At 41.2% G+C, this 24423-nt stretch overlaps 1 protein-coding gene across 4 annotated transcripts in view; it reads left to right on the forward strand.

Moving 5' to 3' along the window:
• Positions 1 to 508: 508 nt before the first annotated feature.
• Positions 509 to 24423, forward strand: part of LOC139387523 (dystrobrevin alpha-like) — a 37213-nt gene continuing 13298 nt past the window's right edge. For 2 of the 4 annotated variants that reach the window (XM_071133809.1, XM_071133810.1), the window contains exons 1-11: positions 2383 to 2624; positions 7402 to 7469; positions 7796 to 7876; positions 8829 to 9042; positions 11121 to 11206; positions 11785 to 11939; positions 12159 to 12264; positions 12699 to 12865; positions 13230 to 13354; positions 14635 to 14718; positions 24085 to 24172. In XM_071133809.1, the coding sequence (XP_070989910.1) occupies positions 2608 to 2624; positions 7402 to 7469; positions 7796 to 7876; positions 8829 to 9042; positions 11121 to 11206; positions 11785 to 11939; positions 12159 to 12264; positions 12699 to 12865; positions 13230 to 13354; positions 14635 to 14718; positions 24085 to 24172 (1191 nt within the window). In that variant the 5' untranslated portion in view covers positions 2383 to 2607. Of the gene's footprint in view, positions 772 to 2382; positions 2625 to 7401; positions 7470 to 7795; positions 7877 to 8828; positions 9043 to 11120; positions 11207 to 11784; positions 11940 to 12158; positions 12265 to 12698; positions 12866 to 13229; positions 13355 to 14634; positions 14719 to 24084; positions 24173 to 24423 lie in introns of those variants that run through there. The other 2 variants (XM_071133811.1, XM_071133812.1) reach the window with 2 other exon arrangements.

Genomic DNA, 24423 nt, shown 5'->3' on the forward strand with positions numbered 1-24423 from the left:
CCCACAAATGCTGACGCTCCAGATACTCAACCAGTCTAAAGAAGGCCAATTTTATTGCTTCTTTAATCAGAACAACAGTTTTCAGCTGTGCTAACATAATTGCAAAAGGGTTTTCAAATGATCAATTAGCCTTTTAAAATTATAAACTTGGATTAGCTAACACAATGTGCCATTGGAACACAAGAGTGATGGTTGCTGATAATGGGCCTCTGTAAGCATATATATATTCCATTAAAAATCTGCCGTTTCCGGCTACAATAGTCATTTACAACATTAACAATGTCTGTATTTCTGATCAATTTGATGTTATTTTAATGGACAAAAAATGCGCTTCCATTTCAAAAACAAGGACATTTCTGTGTCCCCAAACTTTTGAATAATGATAATAATAAAACAATCTGATGGGGATTGTTTCCAGACACGGCATTTATACTTCCTGTGCATTGTAGTCATGGTGGGTTGAATCATTATGTGTTTATATGTTTCTTTTGTCAACTTCAATATTTGTACACTGGCGCAAGTTAAGAGATTCCGCATTACGTCATCGGCAGAGGCCACATACACGAAGCAAATGTTGGGTAGTGCTAACGTTACGCGAACATTTCGAATACAGCACCATTGCAAAACGCGTTAGTAATAACAGGATTAGCAGCGTTCTAGGTGTAATGGGGAATTGGTCTAAATGAATCGTAATCATATATATGGATACGGCTGACACTTCAATTCCTGGAGGTAAACAATGCAGTTTTATGACCATGCCTCGATGTCCTGGTAAGTATAGACAGCACAAATGCACTGCAACATCGGTAGTGAAACGACATTATCACTCGCTTAAAATCCAAGTTACTGTGTAGTGGGAACTAGTGAGATCGAGAAAAAAAATGTATCACGAGGCAAAATGCATGCCAATTAATAGGTTAAACTATTGACTATTTGGATGTTGTAAAAATGACACCGTTATGTCGCTCATTTGTAGGGATGCTTCTGTCGTTACAGGGATACAGGTTATTTTGCAATCGATGTGCATATGAATCTGTCATCTGCTGCCTGTTGCCTTTCTTCACTCATCATGTGTGTTTGACAAAAACATTGAAATATCTTACTGTTTCTCAATTCTTTCTGAAATACACTAGAGCTGAGCATGATCCATTCTAGATAAAATAATCTAGTCATTGACATGGCCATCATGGCTGGTTGTAAAACTGTAATGGCATCATTAACCAACAGTTTGGTATATAGCTCATACATTTCCTACCCATCCAGTTGTTTCTGTTGCAGAGATTACCTGAAGCAGCTTCACTAATCACCAGTATAAAGTTGCCAGTATCAGTTTTTTTTTCCTCCATCAAGGAGTTCACGTTGGAACACAGTGTCAGTTCAGGAACCACACAGTTCTATTCAGGAACAACAACCATAAACACGTCAAGAACACTCGTGAGTTTTTGTCTTGTGGAGCAATGACCCATGGCCTCTTTGCAATGTCTCTGAGTTGTACCAGTTCAGTTCTGTCTGCCCAGGCCAGAGGCCCCACGAGAACTGACTGGGGCAACTCAGAGACATGCAGTGTCCAGTGTAATAGACTCCCAGACAGACAACATAAGACTGTTTAGACTTCTTATTAACTGACTATATAGGCTGCTATAAATACACCATTTCAATATGTGATGGGCGTTTTTGTTGGTGATTTCTGTACAGTTAACTTCATAACTGAACAAAGTAGACAGCTCTACACCCAGCTCTACACTGTGGTTGGAAATCAGGTGCCAACATCAATTATATTCTAATGATGTAAAAATAACACTGGGCAATCAGTGGATGAAAGTAAATACATGAACAGCTGCAATATGTAGCTTATGACTCAGTCTGCTATGGGCATATGCAGGGCCACAACTCAAGCAACTGCTCGTGTCCCGGAAATACTGTATGACAACCTGATCCAAGTAGTTTAAGAATATACATGAAAAACACCACAGACTCCTGTGCTTTTCTTTCTTCGCCTGTGGTAAAAATAGAGCCATAATATAAATAAAGGACTTATAAGGGAATGGTTCAGCGGGCCTGGAACTCAGTTAATAACTGGGCAAGAGAGTATATATCCCCTGCAGCAATAAATGTGATCATTTTAATAACGCTGAGAGAAACGGACTTTATAGCCTCAGTTTGATTCTGGCAGAGGTGGAGAGTTACAAGTCATCTGCAATGTTTAGTTTATGGTGTACGATGATTTGCTCGTTTCAGGGCAGTTATTTTCTAATACTGCAAGTGTATTTGACACTGGCACAGAGCAAGAGTAATGCTTGCTGGGCAGGCGCCAAGCGAGAGGTTGGAAGGGACTGCAACTGGAGAGCCAGCAAATCTGTACAAGAATGTGGAGCCTGCTCATTTGAAGTTAAAGATAGAGGCAGCAGCACAAGCTGTGTCCTGACAGTTTCTAATTTCAGATATCTGACTGTAGCTAAGCAAACCACCGTCCAACTGAGGCTGGCTGCTTTTGTTGTCATGCTTGCCTGGTAGAGAGGGCTTTATACTCTGTACAGTTGTTAAGAAAGACAAACCTTTGGAGTAGCACACAGACAGACAAGGAGAAGGAGAAGGAAACAGAGGAACATGGTACATTCTGAAGGGTACGTTCAACATGGACAAGTTTGTAATCTCCTGATTTGTGTTGCTTGTAGTTTTCAATCTTCACCAGGGGAATAGTAGTTTGTGTCAATCTTAGCTATTTATTTCACAGTTTAAAAATAGCCTTTGTAAGGTCAAATACTTAGCACAAGAACTTGTCTCTGTTACTTTTGTGATATGAAAAGGGAGTTTGAGTATGTTAACATGTTATTATTAGTTAGTTATGTGTTTCTGTACTACTGTATATGAGACATCTACCGTAGATTGCTCTTGGATGATTCATGAATTATTAACTAAAAAGTGTTTTACATTGTTGTTACTTACTTCAACTAAAACTTTACATTACAGACAGATAGTTTTTGTTTACAGTCATCTTTATTGTATAAATACCGTGTCTAATGATTTCAGTATTTTTTTAACCAATTTTACCCAGTGTTACCATAGAGGGCGTAACTCTGCAGAAAAGGATCTGTGTGCAGAAAAATAGTTGTCATCTTTGTTTATGTGTACAGTACCTTGAATTAGAATTTGTAATGAAACATTTGGAAGTTCCTGCATAATATTAGCATATTTATCACTTTCAATTATATAAATTATAAAGTCTTATTTGTTGAAAATTGGCCAGTCTTAGTAGAACGAGTGTAATGAGTCAAAGTTGTTAATCATTTCTGTTCTCATTGTATAATTGACAAGTTCTATCCTAGTTTTATTCTATTTGTAATTACAATGTATTCAAATCCTGATTCAAACATTAATGGTGCCTGTTAGATCTTCAAGAGAAGATGTATGACGAGAGGGTGGTGAAAACCATTGCTCCACAAACTTGGACCACTCTAAGGGGATACGAAGACATTGCACCCTATTTTTTTTTTAAATGGACAATGGAGTGACGAGATTCTTTGTTACTATGGCAACTTAGCATATGACTATGTGTATTAGACAGCCTTGGACAGTGCAGCGAGGCATGGTGTGAGCGTTCGCTCGCTCTGCCACTCTGCCCCCTGTGAAACACTCTTCCTTGTTTCACTCAAGTTTTTCAATGCCCTGACTTTTGTTTGCATGTGTCCTGAAGGTCAACCGGTAAGAACATATCTGTCATCAGTGTTTCCCCTAGGATTTTAGAGTCCCTCTTGGCTGCACAGACTGGTTTTTGCTGTTTTAAAGCTAATTTCCTGCAATTCTACACATTTTACCATGGGGCAGAGATAATATTTTACAGTTTTAAAGCTAGTTTCCTGTAATTCTACAACAACAAAAAATCATGGTGCTGAGAGAACATGTTCAGTTAAAGCTAATTTCCTGCAATTCTACACATTTGGACTTTTAAAGTAACTGTCCAGTGAAAATCTAACTTTTAAAAGTTCATATTCTGTTAACTCATACCCAAATAATATTGTTGACTCAACCTATACTCGCATTGGTGGCCAAAGCATAAATTGGAGACGAACCACATCTCAAACTTGCATCTTAAACAGACCGTTTAAAAAATGCTTGCTGTTTTCTCTTAAGCCTTGTTCACATGGCAGTTTGAATTGCCTCAAATCCAATTTTTTGGCATATCCCACTTGAATCTGTTCTTTTTCCTGCATTCCCGAACAGCCAAAAAGCACATGGAATTATATATTTCAAGCCATATTTCAAACCATTTTCGTAGATTCTTTTGAAATCAGATACAAATTTGATTCCTGGCCATACGGCTTGTGTCTGAAAGGTCAAATGTGATTTATTTGCCCTAAAGTTTTACACTGTTATTTGGTATATCTTGTTGCTTGCTAGTTACTCTGTTGACAGTTTGACAAGAACATGTGGTAGCTAACTAGCTTGTTCATTGTTTACAAACAAATTAGTTAATGTGCTAGAAAGCTAAACCGCTACCTAGATAGATAGTTGACTGCTATGGCTAGACAAAAATAACTAATTTTGAAAGTTGGATCATCTTATCCTTTAAGGCTTTAAAAGTGTTCTTATACTTTGCTTTTGAACATTCTAAGCAAATGAGAAACGTCCATGTCAGGCATTGTTGTCACCTTAGTTTGCTACAGAACTTCTGAGTGATAGGAAGCACGAGCACCACCACCAATCAGCCTACACCACTAGCGTAGCCATGTTAGCAAATAACTGCTATCTGAACACACACATCCCATTTGCCACTTGTAAATTTGCCATTTGGACAGTCGATATTCCAAAACGGATTTGAAAAACAAAACGGATTTGAGCATTAAGTCCTGCAGTGTGACCAAGGCTATAGAATATGATGTCATACTACTGAGAAAGATGAGCTGGCCAATCAGTGGTCTTGGGGAGAATGAGCTGGCCAATCAGTGGTCTACTGTATTAATATTTTTAATGACTGGTATATGCCCCCACCATTCTGTTGTTGGGGTACACCCACACCATTCTGTTGTTGGGGTACACCCATACCATTCTGTTGTTGGGGTACACCCATACCATTCTGTTGTTGGGGTACACCCATACCATTCTGTTGTTGGGGTACACCAATACCATTCTGTTGTTGGGGTACACACACACCATTCTGTTGTTGGGGTACACCCACACCATTCTGTTGTTGGGGTACACCCATACCATTCTGTTGTTGGGGTACACCCATACCATTCTGTTGTTGGGGTACACCCATACCATTCTGTTGTTGGGGTACACCCATACCATTCTGTTGTTGGGGTACACCCATACCATTCTGTTGTTGGGGTACACCCACACCATTCTGTTGTTGGTGTACACCCATACCATTCTGTTGTTGGGGTACACCCACACCATTCTGTTGTTGGTGTACACCCATACCATTCTGTTGTTGGGGTACACCCACACCATTCTGTTGTTGGGGTACACCCATACCATTCTGTTGTTGGGGTACACCCACACCATTCTGTTGTTGGGGTACACCCATACCATTCTGTTGTTGGGGTACACCCATACCATTCTGTTGTTGGTGTACACCCATACCATTCTGTTGTTGGGGTACACCCATACCATTCTGTTGTTGGGGTACACCCACACCATTCTGTTGTTGGTGTACACCCATACCATTCTGTTGTTGGGGTACACCCACACCATTCTGTTGTTGGTGTACACCCATACCATTCTGTTGTTGGGGTACACCCATACCATTCTGTTGTTGGGGTACACCCACACTATTCTGTTGTTGGGGTACACCCATACCATTCTGTTGTTGGGGTACACCCATACCATTCTGTTGTTGGGGTACACCCACACCATTCTGTTGTTGGGGTACACCCATACCATTCTGTTGTTGGGGTACACCCATACCATTCTGTTGTTGGGGTACACCCACACCATTCTGTTGTTGGGGTACACCCACACCATTCTGTTGTTGGGGTACACCTATACCATTCTGTTGTTGGGGTACACCCACACCATTCTGTTGTTGGGGTACACCTATACCATTCTGTTGTTGGGGTACACACACACCATTCTGTTGTTGGGGTACACCTATACCATTCTGTTGTTGGGGTACGCACACACCATTCTGTTGTTGGGGTACACACACAGCATTCTGTTGTTGGGGTACACCCACACCATTCTGTTGTTGGGGTACGCCAACACCATTCTGTAGTTGGGGTACGCCAACACCATTCTGTAGTTGGGGTACACCCACACCATTCTGTTGTTGGGGTACACCCATACCATTCTGTTGTTGGGGTACACCCATACCATTCTGTTGTTGGGGTACACACACACCATTCTGTTGTTGGGGTACACCCACACCATTCTGTTGTTGGGGTACACCCATACCATTCTGTTGTTGGGGTACACCCATACCATTCTGTTGTTGGGGTACACCCATACCATTCTGTTGTTGGGGTACACCCATACCATTCTGTTGTTGGGGTACACCCATACCATTCCGACATAGAACATCTGCTTTTTAACATACTTAGCTACCAGTTTTTGGAAGGAAAACTATTTCACTCATATTGTAGGTAATTATAGTTCATATTTCATAGGAACCTGGAAACACTGGACAGTTTTGTTAGTTCTCAAAGATTACCTTATTTAAAATGCATAGCTCCATTATCTTTTCTACATACTGTACAGTATATTTAGTTTTAGTCATTTAAGTTTACAATGAAAACATTTTACATCGTATTTTTTGGAGTGACTGCCACAATTTAAATAAATATAGAGGAAACACTGGTCATGCATGCCACCATTTATTCAAGTGAAGATGGGCAGTGTGAGGAGGTAAAAAATGCTCAGCATTGATGAAAAAAAATGACCCTAAGTGTCAATAATTTTACAGATGATGTTTAGTGACGGCCTCTTGGAACTACTAATACAGTATCTTGTGCGGATTCAGGCAATGAAGTGAATTTAGAAAATAGTGTGTGGATAGTGACATCAAGTGGATGATGATACAGTATGTAGAGTGTAATGGTGGTGATAGCCAAGGGGATAGTGTTGCGCTTGTTGAATAGTGTGTTTAACTCTGTACTGAGGGCTTGCTAAATGCATCGAGTCAGTAGGACCGTAGGACATACAGTACATGATAGAAGTTACAGCTGAGCAGTAGCACTACTATGTAAATAATACTACAACTACTAACAAGCTGTTGAGTTAGTAGTGTTACATTCATGTATTCAAATGGCAAAATGATTACCTGGGAAGCACTATATTTTGCTGCACACATTCATCCATTACAAAGGTATCACTATTAGAAAGTAAACTGTCATATCCAGTGGTGTAATCCTGCTAAGTCATTACTAATGAATAGTCACTCAGTTTTCCTCTCCTTCTGATCAGAATGATTGAAGATCGTGGGAGGAGTGGCGACATCATGGCGGAGAGACGACAACTGTTCGCAGAGATGCGTAAGTGTCCAGGGCCATCTCTAAAGAGAGACACACATTCCAAGTATTATAACTATAGTATACATAATAATGTTATTAATGACATTTACCAAGTCATTTACTAGGTTACTTCTACAAAATATTAATATCATTAGCATCCATTATAGGCCTACACAGAAGAACAGCGTTCATTCGGAAAACTAGACACACATCTAGTGTTAATGTCCACATGAATAGCCTATGATCAACACTTTTCTCCCAAGAGCTCCGCACAGTCTATCCTCAGCAGCATTCCTGTGTTACTGTCTTTCATATTGCCTTTCACAATTAATGTATTTTTCCTACAGGGGCACAAGAGTTGGATTCCATAAGATTGTCGACATATAGAACTGCTTGCAAACTCAGATTTGTTCAGAAGAAATGCAATCGTGAGTATGGTGTGATATCCTATGCTTGATAGTAATGGTCGTGAGTATGGTGTGATATCCTGCGTTTGATAGTAATGGTCGTGAGTATGGTGTGATATCCTGCGTTTGATAGTAATGGTCGTGAGTATGGTGTGATATCCTGTGTTTGATAGTAATAGTCGTGAGTATGGTGTGATATCCTGTGTTTGATAGTAATAGTCGTGAGTATGGTGTGATATCCTGTGTTTGATAGTAATAGTCGTGAGTATGGCGTGATATCTTGTGTTTGATAGTAATAGTCGTGAGTATGGTGTGATATCCTGTGTTTGATAGTAATAGTCGTGAGTATGGTGTGATATCCTGTGTTTGATAGTAATAGTCGTGAGTATGGTGTGATATCCTGTGTTTGATAGTAATAGTCGTGAGTATGGTGTGATATCCTGTGTTTGATAGTAATAGTTGTGAGTATGGTGTGATATCCTGTGTTTGATAGTAATAGTCGTGAGTATGGTGTGATATCCTGTGTGTGATAGTAATAGTTGTGAGTATGGTGTGATATCCTGTGTTTGATAGTAATAGTCGTGAGTATGGTGTGATATCCTGTGTTTGATAGTAATAGTCGTGAGTATGGTGTGATAGTAATAGTCGTGAGTATGGTGTGATATCCTGTGTTTGATAGTAATAGTCGTGAGTATGGTGTGATATCCTGCTTTGATAGTAATAGTTGTGAGTATGGTGTGATATCTTGTGTTTGATAGTAATAGTCGTGAGTATGGTGTGATATCCTGTGTTTGATAGTAATAGTCGTGAGTATGGTGTGATATCCTGTGTTTGATAGTAATAGTTGTGAGTATGGTGTGATATCCTGTGTTTGATAGTAATAGTTGTAAAGTTGTCTCTAAAAAATGACCGCTAAAAGAGAACAGTGTACATGCATTTCTATTGGATTCTATTCCATTCTGTTATTTTACAGTCCATTTGGTGGACATCTGGAACGTGATCGAGGCGTTCAGAGAGAACGGCCTGAACACCATGGACCTCAACACAGAGTTCACTGTGGCTCGCCTGGAAGCAATACTATCAACCATCTTCTACCAGCTCAACAAGCGCATGCCCACCACACACCAGATCAATGTGGAACAGTCCATCAGTCTGCTACTCAACTTTCTCCTGGCTGCCTATGACCCGTGAGTATCCACCATCACCTCATTACTGTGGGACGTTCACTGAGCATGATGACGGGCCGTTTTTTTCTGTGTGTGTGTGTGTGTGTATGTGTGTGTGTGTGTGTGTGTGTGTGTGTGTGTGCGTGCGTGTGTGTGCGTGTGTCATTTAATTGAAGGGAAGTGTTGATAGGTGATAAATCTGTTCACAGTACACAAGGTCTTTCATGGGAGGATGGAAGTCCAGACTGAATGTTGTTATAACGATGCAATGGTCTCACAATGTTCTTGTGCCATTGATTCATCTTTACTTCTGATGAAAGACAAGAGAAAGTAAACAGTAAAAATTACATAGTGAAGATAAATGCAATTGGGCCCTTTTTGCTTGTTTTAAGCGTTATTTTTAATTTATTTAACTAGGCAAGTCAGTTAAGAACAAAGTCTTATTTACAGCCTAGGAACAGTGGGTTAACTGCCTTGGTCAGGGGCAGAATGACAGATTTTTACCTTGTCAGCTCAGGGATTTGATGTAGCAACCTTTATGTTACTGGCCCAACACTCTAACCACTAGGCTACCTGCCGTTCCAGGCAGGTTGCACAGGTATAAGAGCAACTTAAAGGGATACTAAGGATTTTGGCAATGAAGTCCTTTATTTACTTCCCCAGAGTCAGATGAACTCATGGATACCATTTTTAGGTTTCTGAATCCAGTATGAAGGAAGTTAAACATAGTTTTGTGAACAAATGCTAACTACGGTTAGTGCAATGACTGGAATTATATGGTATTTACTAGCATGCTAGCAGTTACCATAGATATCCAGTCATTTCTCTAATGCTACACTACATGACCAAAAGTTTGTGGACACCAGCTCGTCGAATATCTCATTCCAAAATTATGGGAATTAATATGGAGTTGGTCCCACCGTTGCTGCTATAACAGCCTCCACTCTTCTGGGAAGGCTTTCCACTAGATGTTGGAACATTGCTGTAGAGACTTGCTTCCATTTAGCCACAAGAGCATTAGTGAGGTCAGGCACTGATGTTGGGTGATTAGGTCTGGCTCGCAATCGGCATTCCAATTCATCCCAAAGGTATTCGATGGGGTTGAGGTCAGGGCTCTGTGCAGGCCAGTCAAGTTCTTCCACACCGATCTCGACAAACCATTTCTGTATGAACCTCGCTTTGTGCACGGGGGCATTGTCATGCTGAAACAGGAAAGGGCCTTTCCCAAACTGTTGCCACAAAGTTGGAAGCACAGAATCATCTAGAATATCATTTTATGCTGTAGTGTTAAGATTTCCCTTCACTGGAACTAAGGGGCCTAGCCCAAACCATGAAAAACAACCCCAGGTCATTATTCCTCCTCCCACCAAATGTTACAGTTGGCACTATGCATTGGGGCAGGTAGCGTTCTCCTGGCATCCGCCTAACCCAGATTTGTCATCGGAATGTCAGATTGTGAAGCGTAATTCATCACTTCATAGAGCGCGTTTCCACTGCTCCAGAGTCCAATGGCGGCGAACTTTACACCACTCCAGCCCTTCACTTGGCATTGCGCATGGTGATCTTAGGCTTGTGTGGGGTGCTCTGCCATGGAAACCCATTTCATGAAGCTCTCGACGAACAGTTCTTGTGCTGATGTTGCTTCCAGAGGAAGTTTGGAACCGAGGACAGACGATTTTTAAATAAAATGTTTTTTAAAAATCCTAATACTGTGCCAAGTTGAAAGTCACTGCGCTCTTCAGTATGTTTGTCTATAGATATTGCATGGCTGTGTGCTCAATTTTATACACCTGTCAGCAACAGGTGTGGCTGATATAGCTGAATCCACTAATTTGAAGGGTTGTCCATGTACTTTGGTATATATATTGTAGTTAGCAGTTATGCTTACGCTAGTTAGCAGTTATGCTAACGCTAGTTAGCAACTTCCTCCAAACTGCACGCAGGGACATAAAAATGGTATTGACGAGTTCATCTGACTCTGGAGTATCCTTTTAATGTTAAAGTGTTTAAATCATTGCAAGTATTATTCTTAAACTGTATATTCTTGACCTGTTCAAATTATACAAGTACACAAATACTAAACACATTTCCTCTTTTAGGGAAGGCCTCGGAAAAATGTCTGTCTTTGTTGTGAAGATGGCCCTAGCAACCATCTGCGGAGGAAAGATTTTGGATAAATTAAGATGTAAGCTCACCCGTTCATCTTTGTTAAGAATAATACATTAGAGAGAGAATTAACCATTTGCAGAGAATGAATTGTCAATGTTAGCTTTTTGTTAACTTATTAATAGTTATCCTGAACAATTTAAAATGTGTTTAGTCTCTCTCTATTGAGGAATTTAGTAATACAACAACATTTGGTTCCAGTGGGTTTTCCCCTTGAAGTCTGTATGCGTGCACTATTGTTCCTAGATGAAAAAGAGAACAGTGGCCCTTAACTCTCCACGGCTGGGAGAAGTCATTATTTATAATCTGAAGGATAGGGTTTATTACATAATCCACCAAATCTAGTGCATCAGACAGCCGCAGCAACTCATGGGGAAAGTAAATGGAAGGTTAGGGTATTTTAGCTTATGTTTTGTGGTAATTACTATGTATTGCTACACAGCTTTAATTTGTTTTTGTTCTTTGTAAATGCAATACACAGCATGATTGCACTGTCTAATGCTGCAATTAGCTAACAATGGTGACAGCTGACAATTAATTTGATAAATTATTTATATATATTTTGCAGTAATGCCTCCCCTCCCATTTTCTTCACAGATATTTTTTCACAGATATCAGACCCTGGTGGCATAATGGTGTACTCCCAATTCGACCAGTTTCTGAGGGAGGTTCTCAAATTGCCAATGACTGTTTTTGAGGGGCCTTCCTTTGGCTATACTGAGCAAGCCACAAGAACCTGCTTTGCACAGCAGGTAAGAGTCCCCATTTACACTGAAAATTAACATACATTTTCAAGTAAATCAATGAATGAATGAATGAATAACACACTATAGGTATAGAGACTGGATGGATGTTGTAATTGTGTATAAAACATCCTTTATAAAACTAAATTTTCTTTGTAGTACTAGCTACCCCATATGCATAACCTGTATGTGATGTGTAACTCTGTCCTCTCTACTGCATGTCGACAGAAAAAGGTCTCCCTCAACACATTCCTGGACACGATGATGTCAGATCCTCCTCCTCAGTGTCTGGTGTGGTTACCACTCATGCATCGCTTGGCTAATGTGGAGAATGGTGAGCCATCACCGCCACCACGGCATATTTAACACGTTCCTGGGTAGCACTGGGTATGAATTTTGTCTCACACCATCACATTGAGTCACCACATAGTAGACACACTTGTGCAAACACACACACACACATACAAACCCTTCCACCATCACATCACCCTGCCCAATCCCTCGTGATTGACAAGGTACAAAATTAGTCATTAGTCTCACACACACACTGATGTTCACAGAACACACTCCTTTATTTGAAGAACGCTGTCTGAGAGACCTGCAAAACTGTGCTGTTGTCTTATATAAAGATATCAGTTGCAAACCAATTTGTGTTTGTATTAACAACGTTTGGGGTGTGTGTGTATATGTACGCCCGTGTGTGTATGTGGACTTGAATGCACATGTTGGTGTGTGTGCCCCCCCACCTTGCCCCCTCCGCCCCTGCAGTGTTTCACCCGGTCGAGTGCTCCTACTGCCACAGTGAGAGTATAATGGGCTTCCGCTACCGCTGCCAACAATGTCATAATTACCAGCTCTGTCAGGACTGCTTCTGGAGGGGGCATGCCAGTGGTTCCCATAGCAACCAGCACCAAATGAAGGAGTACACGTCATGGGTAAGGGGGGTGACGGGGTGGGGAGAGGAGGGGGACGCCAGCCAGCGATTTCTGCTCAGCTTCACCCAACACATTACAGTGCTATAGGGATGGATGATGAAAGTGTGATTTGATTCCCTCACCTGTGGCAAGGAATATTACATGCAGTGTATTTCCCTTGATATCTGATGTTCTACATGTGGCCAGACACATTTAAATGATATGGATAGGCAGTGGAGAAATGCATTTTATATATGGATTGTACTGTATGTGCTGTGACATTTTGGTCAGTGGCATCTAATCCTATATGATATTTTGAAAGTAATGACTCTGTTTTAAGTACCTCTTCTTGCCCTCTGAAATCATATGTTTCTGTTTCTCCCAGAAATCGCCTGCTAAGAAGTTATCTAATGCTCTCAGCAAATCACTGAGCTGTGCATCTAGCAGAGAACCTTTACACCCCATGTTTCCTGACATGCCAGAAAAACCTCTGAACCTAGCCCACATTGTGTAAGTATGGAGCTATTCTATTCATACAGTATCACTTGTATTCAAGACCACAGTCATCCTATTAAATTCCTGTCAATTTCAGATCCATCCCATAATCCCATACTACAGCCCTGTATCCCCAAAGTAATAACCACAATTGGTAAAAACAGATGTTTCATCTTTGCTCCATTTTTCTTTGTGTGTGTTCTGGAAATGAACAATGACAATATGAAGCCACGGTCTTGTAGTGCTACAGTATATATTTGATGCATTACTTTTCCAACCCTTGACAGCTAAGCCAAGTCATATGTAGGGTTGCTATATTCCGGGAACTTTCAATAAATGTCCTGGTTTTCCCGAAATACCTGTTGGAAGATACCCGGAATCAGGAGAGAATAAGCAGGAAATGTAAGCCTCCAACCAGGATTTCTGGAAAACCAGGGAATTTATTGAAAGTTCCCAAAATTTAGCAACCCTAGTTAGATGTCTAAGCTGTAGTGTGGAAAAGAGTAGCAATGCATTTTAAGGGCTGAGAATCTGAGACAAATGTTGATTTTGACACCTACATAGATTATTTTCATGTGAAAGTGAATTCAGTTGTACCACTCACTGTGGCCGTTGTAGTGCATGCATGGGTGATTGTAACTTATCTCTTTGTTATTTTCTTGCTGCAAAATAGAGACACTTGGTAAGTTTGCTTTGAATACTTGCTAGAATATGTAGAATATGCTGCTATTCCTTTTAATTAGATCAAGTGCTATAGAAGGTAGTGTATTATATTACTAGTAGCTAGTGCCATATTCTTTTGTCTGTTGTTTAATCGGATCATGTTGATCCTCCAGGGTCAATCCTTATATGCTATGCCCTGTAGTTCCTCAAAGTGGCACCTTAATTTTAGCACAACAAACTTGTGTGCAGTTCACTACAGGTTTCTGCATCAATTATTCTGTCCCTCCTTTGCGCCACATGTGAATACCTTTTTAGGTCATGTAAACAATAAGATTATGAGGAGTTAATGACCTTCGGATGAGTGAGGAGGAAATCCACACGCACACATTCTTTATGTGATGTGTCACAATCAAAAACTGCAGCTATTGTGTTCCAACTCCCCAGCCCCATTCAATGCTCGTTCGGCCCTCTGAGATCTCGATGCGCACACACGCACGCACGCACGCACAAACACACACACACACACACACACACACACACACACACAAACACACACAGTTATGCGACAGTTGCTTCCCTTCCATTTGATGATGACTGTTTGAACATGATCATGTTTGTCTCCTGCACTACAGGCCTCCCAGACCAATGAATAGCACCAATGACTTCATGCTCTCCCACTCCATGCCCACGTCAGGGAACCCTTACTCCACTAAGAAGTGAGTATCTGATATATCAGTCAGAAAGACTGCAATAATGCTGGGTATACAGAATTTTCAAAGACAGAATCAAAGACAGAACCTAACTGTACATATTAGTCATGAAAATGAACACCTCTAAGCCCCCTTAAAATCCACACGTCAGTATGAATCCTACTAACCAATCTTTATTTTTCTAAACATTTTTGGATATATGCAGCTAATTTGTGGAGGTTTGTGTTGTCTCACTCTTTTGTCTGGTGTAAATAGCTGCCTTATAGTACCAAGAATAATGAAGTTGAGCAGAAAAAAACGTTGGCTAGGGCTGCTTCAGATCTGTTGAAAGGAAGGGGGTAAGTGACCCAAGCGGGCGTACTGCTTTGGAGAATGGTTTGGTGGTAACAGGGATCAAGGTAAGACCAAGTGCAGACTGTGTGAAGTAATAATGTTTATTGTAACAACAGGGGCAGGCAAACGACAGGTCAAGGCAGACAAGGGTCGATAATCCAGAGTAGGAGCAAAGGTACAGGACGGCAGGCAGGCTCAGGGACAGGCAGAGTGGTCAGGCGGGTGGGTACAGGGTCAGGACAGGCAATGGTCAACAACCAGGAGGACGAGAAAAAAATAGGCTGGGAAAGACAGGAGCTGACAGGACAAACGCTGGTAAGCTTGACAAACAAGATGAACTGGCACAGACAGACAGAAAACACAGGTATAAATACCCAGAGATAAGTGGGGAAGATGAGTGACACCTGGAGGGGTTGGAGACAAGCACAACGACAGGTGAAACAGATCAGGGCGTGACAGGTGGCGCAAATGCGTACGTGAACTAATTCAAATGGATTGAGGCTGGGTCCGAAATGGCATGCTATTCCCTACAGTATATAGTGCACTACTTTTGACCACGGCCAGGACTGGTCTAAAGTAGTGCTCTATTGTAGGGAATATGGTGCTTCTTCAGATGCAGACATAGTCATTATAGAGCATACACTGCAGTGGAATCAGTCACTCTTCTGATTTCCTATGTGTTTACAAAGTGATACTCAAGGATATATCTGAAATATGCTAGATGGTGTATGCATAGTAAAGACCATTAACCGTTCATTAGGGTATCTATTACAATGCTTTTCATAGGCGTCCCACATTACCTGGGAGAGTTAAAGTAACTGCTGCAAGTCATTAATATTAGCTTTGAGTCTCTCTCTCAAGTTCCTTTTTTCTGTTTTCAGTGTACTGAACATGTACTTAACTTAATCACTCTCTGTAATTTTTTACAATGATTGACATGCAACTACAGTCCCTTTTACATACTTGTAAGTTCTTTTATTTTCTGTTTTGCTGGCTCGTAATGTCAGCTTTGGACTCTGGATATAAGTACACGGTAGATACACGCGCACACACACACTTTAGATTTGTGTGTATTGTTGTGAATTGTTAGATATTACTGCACTTTTGGAGCTAGGAACACAAGCATTTTGCTACACCCGCAATAACATCTGCTAAATATGTGTATGTGACCAATAACATTTGATTTGACTGAGCGAGCCAGGTAGAACCAAGGAAAGTTACAGGAGAAGTTACACACATAGTTTTCTGGCGTCAGTGAGTCCTCCATCTCTACATATAGGAACTGCACCTGCGCTTGATGAGACAAAGGCTCCATTGGTTTAAACACGGACCCCATTCATAGAGCCAGGTTTGTAAAGATATGAACCTTCTAGGGATGGGCATTTGACATTGTTTGACTGTTCAAGTATTTACATTTAAAAAATGATATATTTTTAGAACTCACGGCCTGCACTGGAAGAAATATGTCCGCATTTATCTATATATAGGCCTAAGCCAATAGAGCTCGACGATGCCAAATTTATCATGACCATTACAAATATCAAATCCTTATTGCTAAATTGCTCCATAAATATTCAGTCAATAAAAAAGCAAGTGCCATTTAAGATACATTTATTGAATCCTTGATATCAACTAGTTATATTATATCGTTGAACACAATCTTCAAAAAGGCAGTAACCTCAGCAGTTGCTCTTGCTTGTAGAAACCTGTGACCGTGCAATGGCATAGCCTTGCTTTTTTCATTTAGCAGACACTCTTATTTCCCGAGCCCTTATCACAGTCAAGACACCTATTTTATAGTAAAAAAAAACTTGATGTAATAGTACAGAATATTTTTCAAAAGTAAAAAAAGATGCCACTACGAAGTGATGCGCATCTACCGTCTGGATAGGTTATTCTCAAAGAGTGATAATTTATTATCACAGGCAAACTACATTTTCTTCATATGATGTTTCTTTAGACCGCTCTAAAATAAATAATAGATTTATTGTGATGGTGTAGGCTATATTACATGGATTTTTTTTTACTTTTAAAAATGTAGATGTTCCAAAGGTCAGCATCAGTAGCTTGTAGGCTATGCGTGGAAGACAGAAGTTGCTAAATGTATTTATGTTAATTAACGGTCAATTACCATGAGACTGACAGTTATTTGCTTGACAATCACCGGCTGACAAAATGTCATGACCTCCACAGCCCTACTCATGCTGATCCATAGTACCTTGAGTGGATGTGATGATTAGTAGAGGTTGAATGGGGGCATGTTCTCTTCTTCTGGCATTTCAGGGCTGTTGACAACGTGGTTAACGTTGGGTTTTGGTCTTGCGAGTGTAGTAAGCAAACAGTACTTAGCAAAAATCACTCATTCAATCTTGAAATGCTTATTGAAATCATTAGCGTTATTAGACAGAGTGGTAGTTCGTGCATGACTAGGCTTTGCATCTTGGAGCTATAGGTTACTTGTGAATTTTTCTAAATGTCAAACCAATGACATATTAACGTTTTGACATTCATTTACTTACAATACTTTCACTGTTGAAAACCCAAACACTGACTATTTAGATCAAATTCCCATAAGGAGATTATGATACAAGATATAAATGCCTATGTCTGTGTACTGTAGATTATTTGAAAATGCAGTACAGGTTCAGTATCACATTCATATCTATAGTAATTGTTTCACAGGAGAATTCAACAGATGTATCCCAAAGGGATAGCATAACACAGCTTTGTTTTCATCTTTTGACTCATTCAATGACGGAGACAAGACATATTGCTCTCTCCAGACCTGTCCTTGCCCAGTACTCTCTTCCCCTCCCTGTTCTCATCATGTGTGTCATTTGTGTTCTGAAACCCTACACTGTTCCAGGTTAAACTACAGCCTTGATGTGCCCAATAAACTGGCTGATGAATATGTTCTCATTGGGCTGTATGTGAATCTCATGCAAAACAACCCCACGTCATGATTAGTGTGGATTCCTCTGTCTGTAAAGTAAACACAGTGGGGAACTACTAGCTACAGTATTCACACATTATTTACACCACCCCTGGCACTGTTCTCCCAAACATATAGAAGAAGGTACTCTGGTCGATAAGACAGAAATGTAGCTTTTTGGCCATCAAGGAAAACGCTATGTCTGGTTCAAACCCAATACCTCTCATCACCCCGAGATACCATCCCCACAGTGAAGCATGGTGGTGGCAGCATCATGCTGTTGGGATGTTTTTCCATCAGCAGGGACTGGGAAACTGGCCACCCCGAGATACCATCCCCACAGTGAAGCATGGTGGTGGCAGCATCATGCTGTTGGGATGTTTTTCCATCAGCAGGGACTGGGAAACTGGCCAGAATTGAAGAAATGATGGATGTTGCTAAATACAGGAAAATTCTTGAGGGAAACCTGTTTCAGTCTTGCAGAGATTTGAGACTGGGACAGAGGTTCACCATCCAGCAGGATAATGACCCTAAGCATACTGCTAAAGCAACACTTGGGTGGTTTAAGGGGAAACATTAAAATGTCTTGGAATTGCTTAGTCAAAGCCCAGACCTCAATCCAATTGAGAATCTGTGGTATGACTTAATGATTGCTGTACACCAGCGGAACCCATCCATTGACTTTGGGAGGGTGAATAGTTATGCACGCTCAAGTTCTGTTTTTTTGTCTTGTTTCTTATTTTTTTCACAATAAAAACTATTTTGTATCTTCAAAGTGGTAGGCATGTTGTGTAAATCAAATGATACAAACCCCCAAAAACTCAATTTTAATCCAGGTTGTAAGACAACAAAATAGGAAAAATGCCAAGGGGGGTGAATACTTTCGCAAGCCACTGTATCTCATCAGCCATATTGGTGGAAGGGACTTTGTGGATCTGAGGCTTTTTCTCCTGTTGCCCCTGTCATCCTCCAAATCCCACCAATATCAGCTGCCTCAGAGCGCAACTTGTTCTTGTTTGGGAACACACACACATCAAAGCATGCAACAGGCTGACCAATACAAGGGTTGAAAAATTGGTGGCCATCAGGGCAAATTTGAGGCTTTTTGAGCCTGACAACAAACCATCCTCAACAAGGTCGGAAAGTGACAGTGAAGATGAGGCCTCAGAGTCGGATGTTCAATAGGTGGATATTGAGGAGGTCCAGGTAGAAGACATGGAAGCCTGAGAGGAAGACAACCAAAGCTTTAGTTTCTAGACTATCATTTTACAGATGTATGTTGATAACATTTTTGGGAGATGCGATGCATCATTGGGGATCATTCAATATTCCCTTTCTTTTGTTGTTCAGTGAAATCATCCCATGTGAAGAGTCAACTAATTTAATTAAAGTTTAATTCGTAACTAAATCGTTTTTAAAAAATGATATGGGAAGGATTGAATCATTTGCAATATATCTACTTATGATAAGGTAAAGTGTTTATGTTTCTGTCTCCATATGATATGGTAAATATATCCAATGCAAAAAACATTTACATTTAAATTATATCAATATAATTTGCATATATTCCCCTTAATTCCCGTTAATTACCACGGAAAGTATCCACCTATGAATTTCCCCCAAAATGTGCAACCCTAATGGCTCGGCATCTGACCGTAAAGCGCTACAGAGGGTAGTGCGTAAGGCCCAGTATATCACTGGGGGCAAGCTTCCTGCCATCCAGTACCTTTTAACTAGTCTGTGTCAGAGGAAGACACAAAAAAATTGTCGCCCAAGTCATAGACTGTTCTCTCTGCTTCCTCACGGCAAGAGGTACCGGAGTGCCAAGTCTAGGACCAAAAGACTCCTTAAGAGCTTCTGCCCTCAAGCCATAAGACTGCTGAACAATTAATCAAGTGGCCACCGGACTATTTACATTGCCCCCCCCCCCCCCCCCCCCCCCCCCCCCGCCATTTGTTTTTACACTGCTGCTATTCGCTGTCTATTATCTATGCATAGTCACTTTACCCATACCTACATGTACAAATGACCTTGACTAACCGCAGGACGCTGGCACCACCATGCTTCACTGTGGGGATGTTTTTCATCGACAGGGACTGGGAAACTGGTCAGAAATGAAGGAATGATGGATGGAGCTAAATACAGGGAAAATCTTGAGGGAAACCTGTTTCAGTTTTCCAGAGATTTGAGACTGGGACAGAGGTTCACCTTCCAGCAGGACAATGGCCCTAAACATACGGCGAAAGCAACACTTGAGTGATTTAAGGGGAAACATTTAAATGTCTTGGAATGGCCTAGTCAAAGCCCAGACCTCAATCCAATTAAGAATCTGTGGTATGACTTGAAGATTGCTGAACACCAGCCGAACCCATCCAACTTGAAGGAGCTGGAGCAGTTTTGCCTTGAAGAATGGGCAAAAATCCAAGTGGCTAGATATGCCAAGCTTATAGAGACATACCCCAAGACACTTGCAGCCGTAAATGCTGTGAACTTTTTTATTCCACCTTTATTTAACCAGGTAGGCTAGTTGAGTTCTCATTAGCAACTGCGACCTGGCCAAGATAAAGCATAGCAATTCTACACATACAACAACACAGAGTTACACATGGAATAAACAAAATTTAGTCAATAATACAGTAGAACAAAAGAAAACATAAAGTATATTTACACTGAGTGCAAATGAGGTAAGATAAGGGAGTTACGTCAATAAATAGGCCATGGTGCCGAAGTAATTACAATATAGCAATTAAACACTGGAATGGTAGATGTTCAGAAGATGAATGTGCATGTAGAGATACTGGGGAGATAAATAAATACTGTATGGGGTGAGGTAAGTAGATAGATGGGCTGTTTACAGATGGGCTATGTACAGGTTCATTGATCATTTGTGTGAGATTGAGGGCATCAAGCTTGGATTGTAGGATGGCCGGGTTGTTAAGCATGTCCCAGTTTAGGTCACCTAGTAGCACGAGCTCAGAAGATAGATGGAGGCAATCAAGGCACATATGGTATCGAGGGCACAGCTGGGGGCAGAGGGAGGTCTATAGCAAGCGGAAACAGTGAGAGACTTGTTTCTGGAAAGAGGAATTTTTCGAAGTAGAAGCTCGAATTGTTTGGTTACAGACTTGGTTACAGACAGGCTATCTTTGCAGTAGATTGCAACACCGCCCCCTTTGGCAGTTCTATTTTGGCGAAAATTTTTATAGTTAGCGATGGAGATTTCAGGGTTTTTGGTGGTTTTCCTAAGCCAGGATTCAGACACGGCTAAGACATCCGGGTTGGCAGTGTGTGCTAAATCAGTGAGTAAAACAAACTTAGGGTGTAGGCTTCTAATGTTAACATGCAAATGAGAGCACCTGGGGAGTGGGAGTGGAGCTAGGCACTGCAGAACCTGGAATAACCTCTACATCACCAGAGGAACAGAGGAGAAGTAGGATAAGGTTACGGCTAAATGCTATACGAACTGGCCGTCTAGCACATTCGGAACAGAGAGTAAAAGGAGCAGGTTTCTGAGCACGATAGCATAGATTCAAGGCATAGTGTACAGACAAAGGGAAGGTAGGATGTGAGTACATTGGAGGCAAACCTAGGCATTGAATAATGATGAGAGAGATATAGTGTCTAGAGATGTTTAAACCAGGTGATGTCATTGCATATGTAGGAGGTGGAACACAATGGTTGGTTAAGGCATATTGAGCAGGGCTAGAGGCTCTACAGTGACATAAGACAGTAATCACTAACCAGGACAGTAATGGACGAGGCATATTGATATTAGAGAGAGGCATGCGTAGCCAGGTGAACATGTGTGTCCAGTGAGTGGTTGGGCTGACTGGGAACACGGCGATTCAGACAGTTAGCAGGCCGATGCTAACACGCTAACAGTTAGTAGGCTGGGGCTAAACAAGCCAGCAGTTAGCAGACTGGGGCTGGCAGGCTAGCAGTTAGCAGACCGGGTTAGAAGGCAAGCAGTTAGCAGGGGCCAACAGTTAGCAGATCGGGGCAGGCAAGCTAGCAGTTAGTTGAACGGGGCTAGCAAGTTGGCCTTTGGGGGACGTCACAATGGGGGTAAGTCTGTTTTTGCCTCATCGTGCGGTGACATCGATAGACCAATCGTGGAGTTAGGAGGGTTCCAAGTAGCTCTAGGTAGCTAGCAGGCCTAGCAGGTTAGCAGAATGGGCCTTCAGCGGGCGTCGCGCCTGAGGGGCCTGTTGGAATCCTCGGGCAGATTATGTCGGTATTCCAGTCGTAGAGGATTGGCGGGGTTCCATGCCCCGTCACAGTAGAAGGGGTCCGGATATTGTAGCCCAGGAGTGAGCTGGGAGATGGGTCTCGCATGGGCTAGCCCCAGGCTAGTTGGTGCTAGCTCAGGGACGGAAACGTTAGCCAGGAGTAGTCAACCGTTGCGATTAGCTAGCTGTGATGATCCAGATGAAAAGGTTCAGAGTTTGTGGTAGGAATTCGGGGATATGGAGAGAAAAATAGGTCCGGTATGCTCTGGTTTGAAATACGTTGTACGAACTGGAGAGAGATTTCCGAGCTAAAGGTTAGCTGATGACTGCTAGCAGTGGTTAGCTGACTGATAGCTGGTAGCTAGTTAGCTAGCTGGCTTCAGTTGAGGTATTCCAGTTCGGAGGTAAATAGAAATACTTTAGGAAAAAAAAAAAAGATCCACACCACATTGGGTGAGGCAGGTTGCAGGAGAGTATTTTGAAGTTGAGGTTTAGAAAAATATTAAAAAGAATGCAAATAAAAATATATATACACAGGGGACGAGACAAGACAAAGACGTCTGACTGCTACGCCATCTTGGATTGCAAGATGTTTGTTTCGCAATAAATAATATTTTGCATCTTCAAAGTGGTAGGCATGTTGTATAAATCAAATGATACAAACCCCCAACATATTCATTTTAATTCCATGTTGTAAGGCAACAAAATAGGAACAATGCCAAGGTGGTGAATACTTTCGCAAGCCATTGTATGTGCATTCACAATCCATTGACTTGTCTTTTAAAAGTTGGCATACAGTAATGTAGCTAAACACTTTTCATAAACCATACTGCTTTCGCCAGCTGTTACTAAGCAATAGGTGTTGGAAGGCTAAATCAATGCTATTTTGCTCATGAAGTTGTTACAGGGCTGTACAAAGTTGCATTTGTTTTGCTCTTCATATAGTGAAAACCTAGTTTCTTGCCCTAGAATTGTCATTTTAATGTGCTTATGATGACAGATTAGACTTTGCTGCGTTTCCTTCTTTGCTGTGGCAGTAATCAGTTATTTGTAGAGAATATCTGTGTTTATGTTTGTCCTTTATTATAACATCTTGGACTGTTACAGTAAATACATTGATTGGATTTTTTTCTTGGACTTTAATGCGTCTTTATGAGTTTCAACAAATGCTGTATGATAAATCTCAACTATTTCTACCCGAAATGTTGTTCATTTCTCTGAAAGGAAACTCAGACCTTTACAAAATTATCCAATGGAAGCTACTGACCGTTTACTGAAGTATCCATCTGAAAGGACTATTTTGTGAGGGTGCTAAGATTAGTAGGAATCATCTGCTTGGGTCCGTGCTGCTCTTCTCTCCTGCTTTGCTCCGCCTCTGTGGACTCTGTAGTAGCATCATCTTAGAGATCTTTCTGCAGATGGAAAATACTTACAGATTCAACTGCATGTAGCTTTCCTTAGCATTTGTATAAGCTGAATGTTGTTCCTTAGTGCTTATAGTGTGTGTGCGTGTGCGTGTGTGTGTGCGTGTGCGTGTGTGCGTGCGTGGCTTCAGCAACATGGCTGTGATTTTGGCCCAAAAATGTGCAGCCGAGAACCTTTTTATAGTGTTATCTGTAAATAGCATCAACAATTGACATGGGAGTCAATACAAACTACTCTCCAGTTTGCATGTAAATACATTATAATTAACTAACCAATCATACAGATACTGTTCCAATTATCATTTGAAATTGATGTGCAGTAATGTAAGTAAGTGCAGAACTACTCTTTATATTTGGCAGCAATATTTTGTGTCTGTGTGTCTAGTTACCTCACTGCAGTAAATATGTAGATGACAGATGACTGTCTCCCCTCCTCTCTCCACCTGTTGATTAGTTTGCTGGAGAGCAGTTCCCACCAGGAGGAAGAGCACAGTCTCATCGCCCGCTACACTTCTAGACTGGCCTCTGACGCAGCCGCCGCGGTGAGACACACATGCCATCTGAGGTCATAGTGGGAGAAAATACCATGAATAGCATCCTGACATGTGCCCAGCACAAATTCACATTTGTTCCAAATGCCTGTTTTCCGTAGTCAGGTTACCCATTCAGGAAGCGCTTGTGCCTGTAATCTTGACCCATCAGTGTTCACTGTGGCTGCTTATGTCACTGCTATGTAGTAGTGTATAAGGAAATAACATCAGCCAGATGACCTCAGTACTGTAGATAATGTAAT

Source organism: Oncorhynchus clarkii, chromosome 28, assembly GCF_045791955.1.
Source record: "Oncorhynchus clarkii lewisi isolate Uvic-CL-2024 chromosome 28, UVic_Ocla_1.0, whole genome shotgun sequence".
In the NCBI taxonomy this organism is placed as follows: Eukaryota; Metazoa; Chordata; class Actinopteri; order Salmoniformes; family Salmonidae; genus Oncorhynchus; species Oncorhynchus clarkii.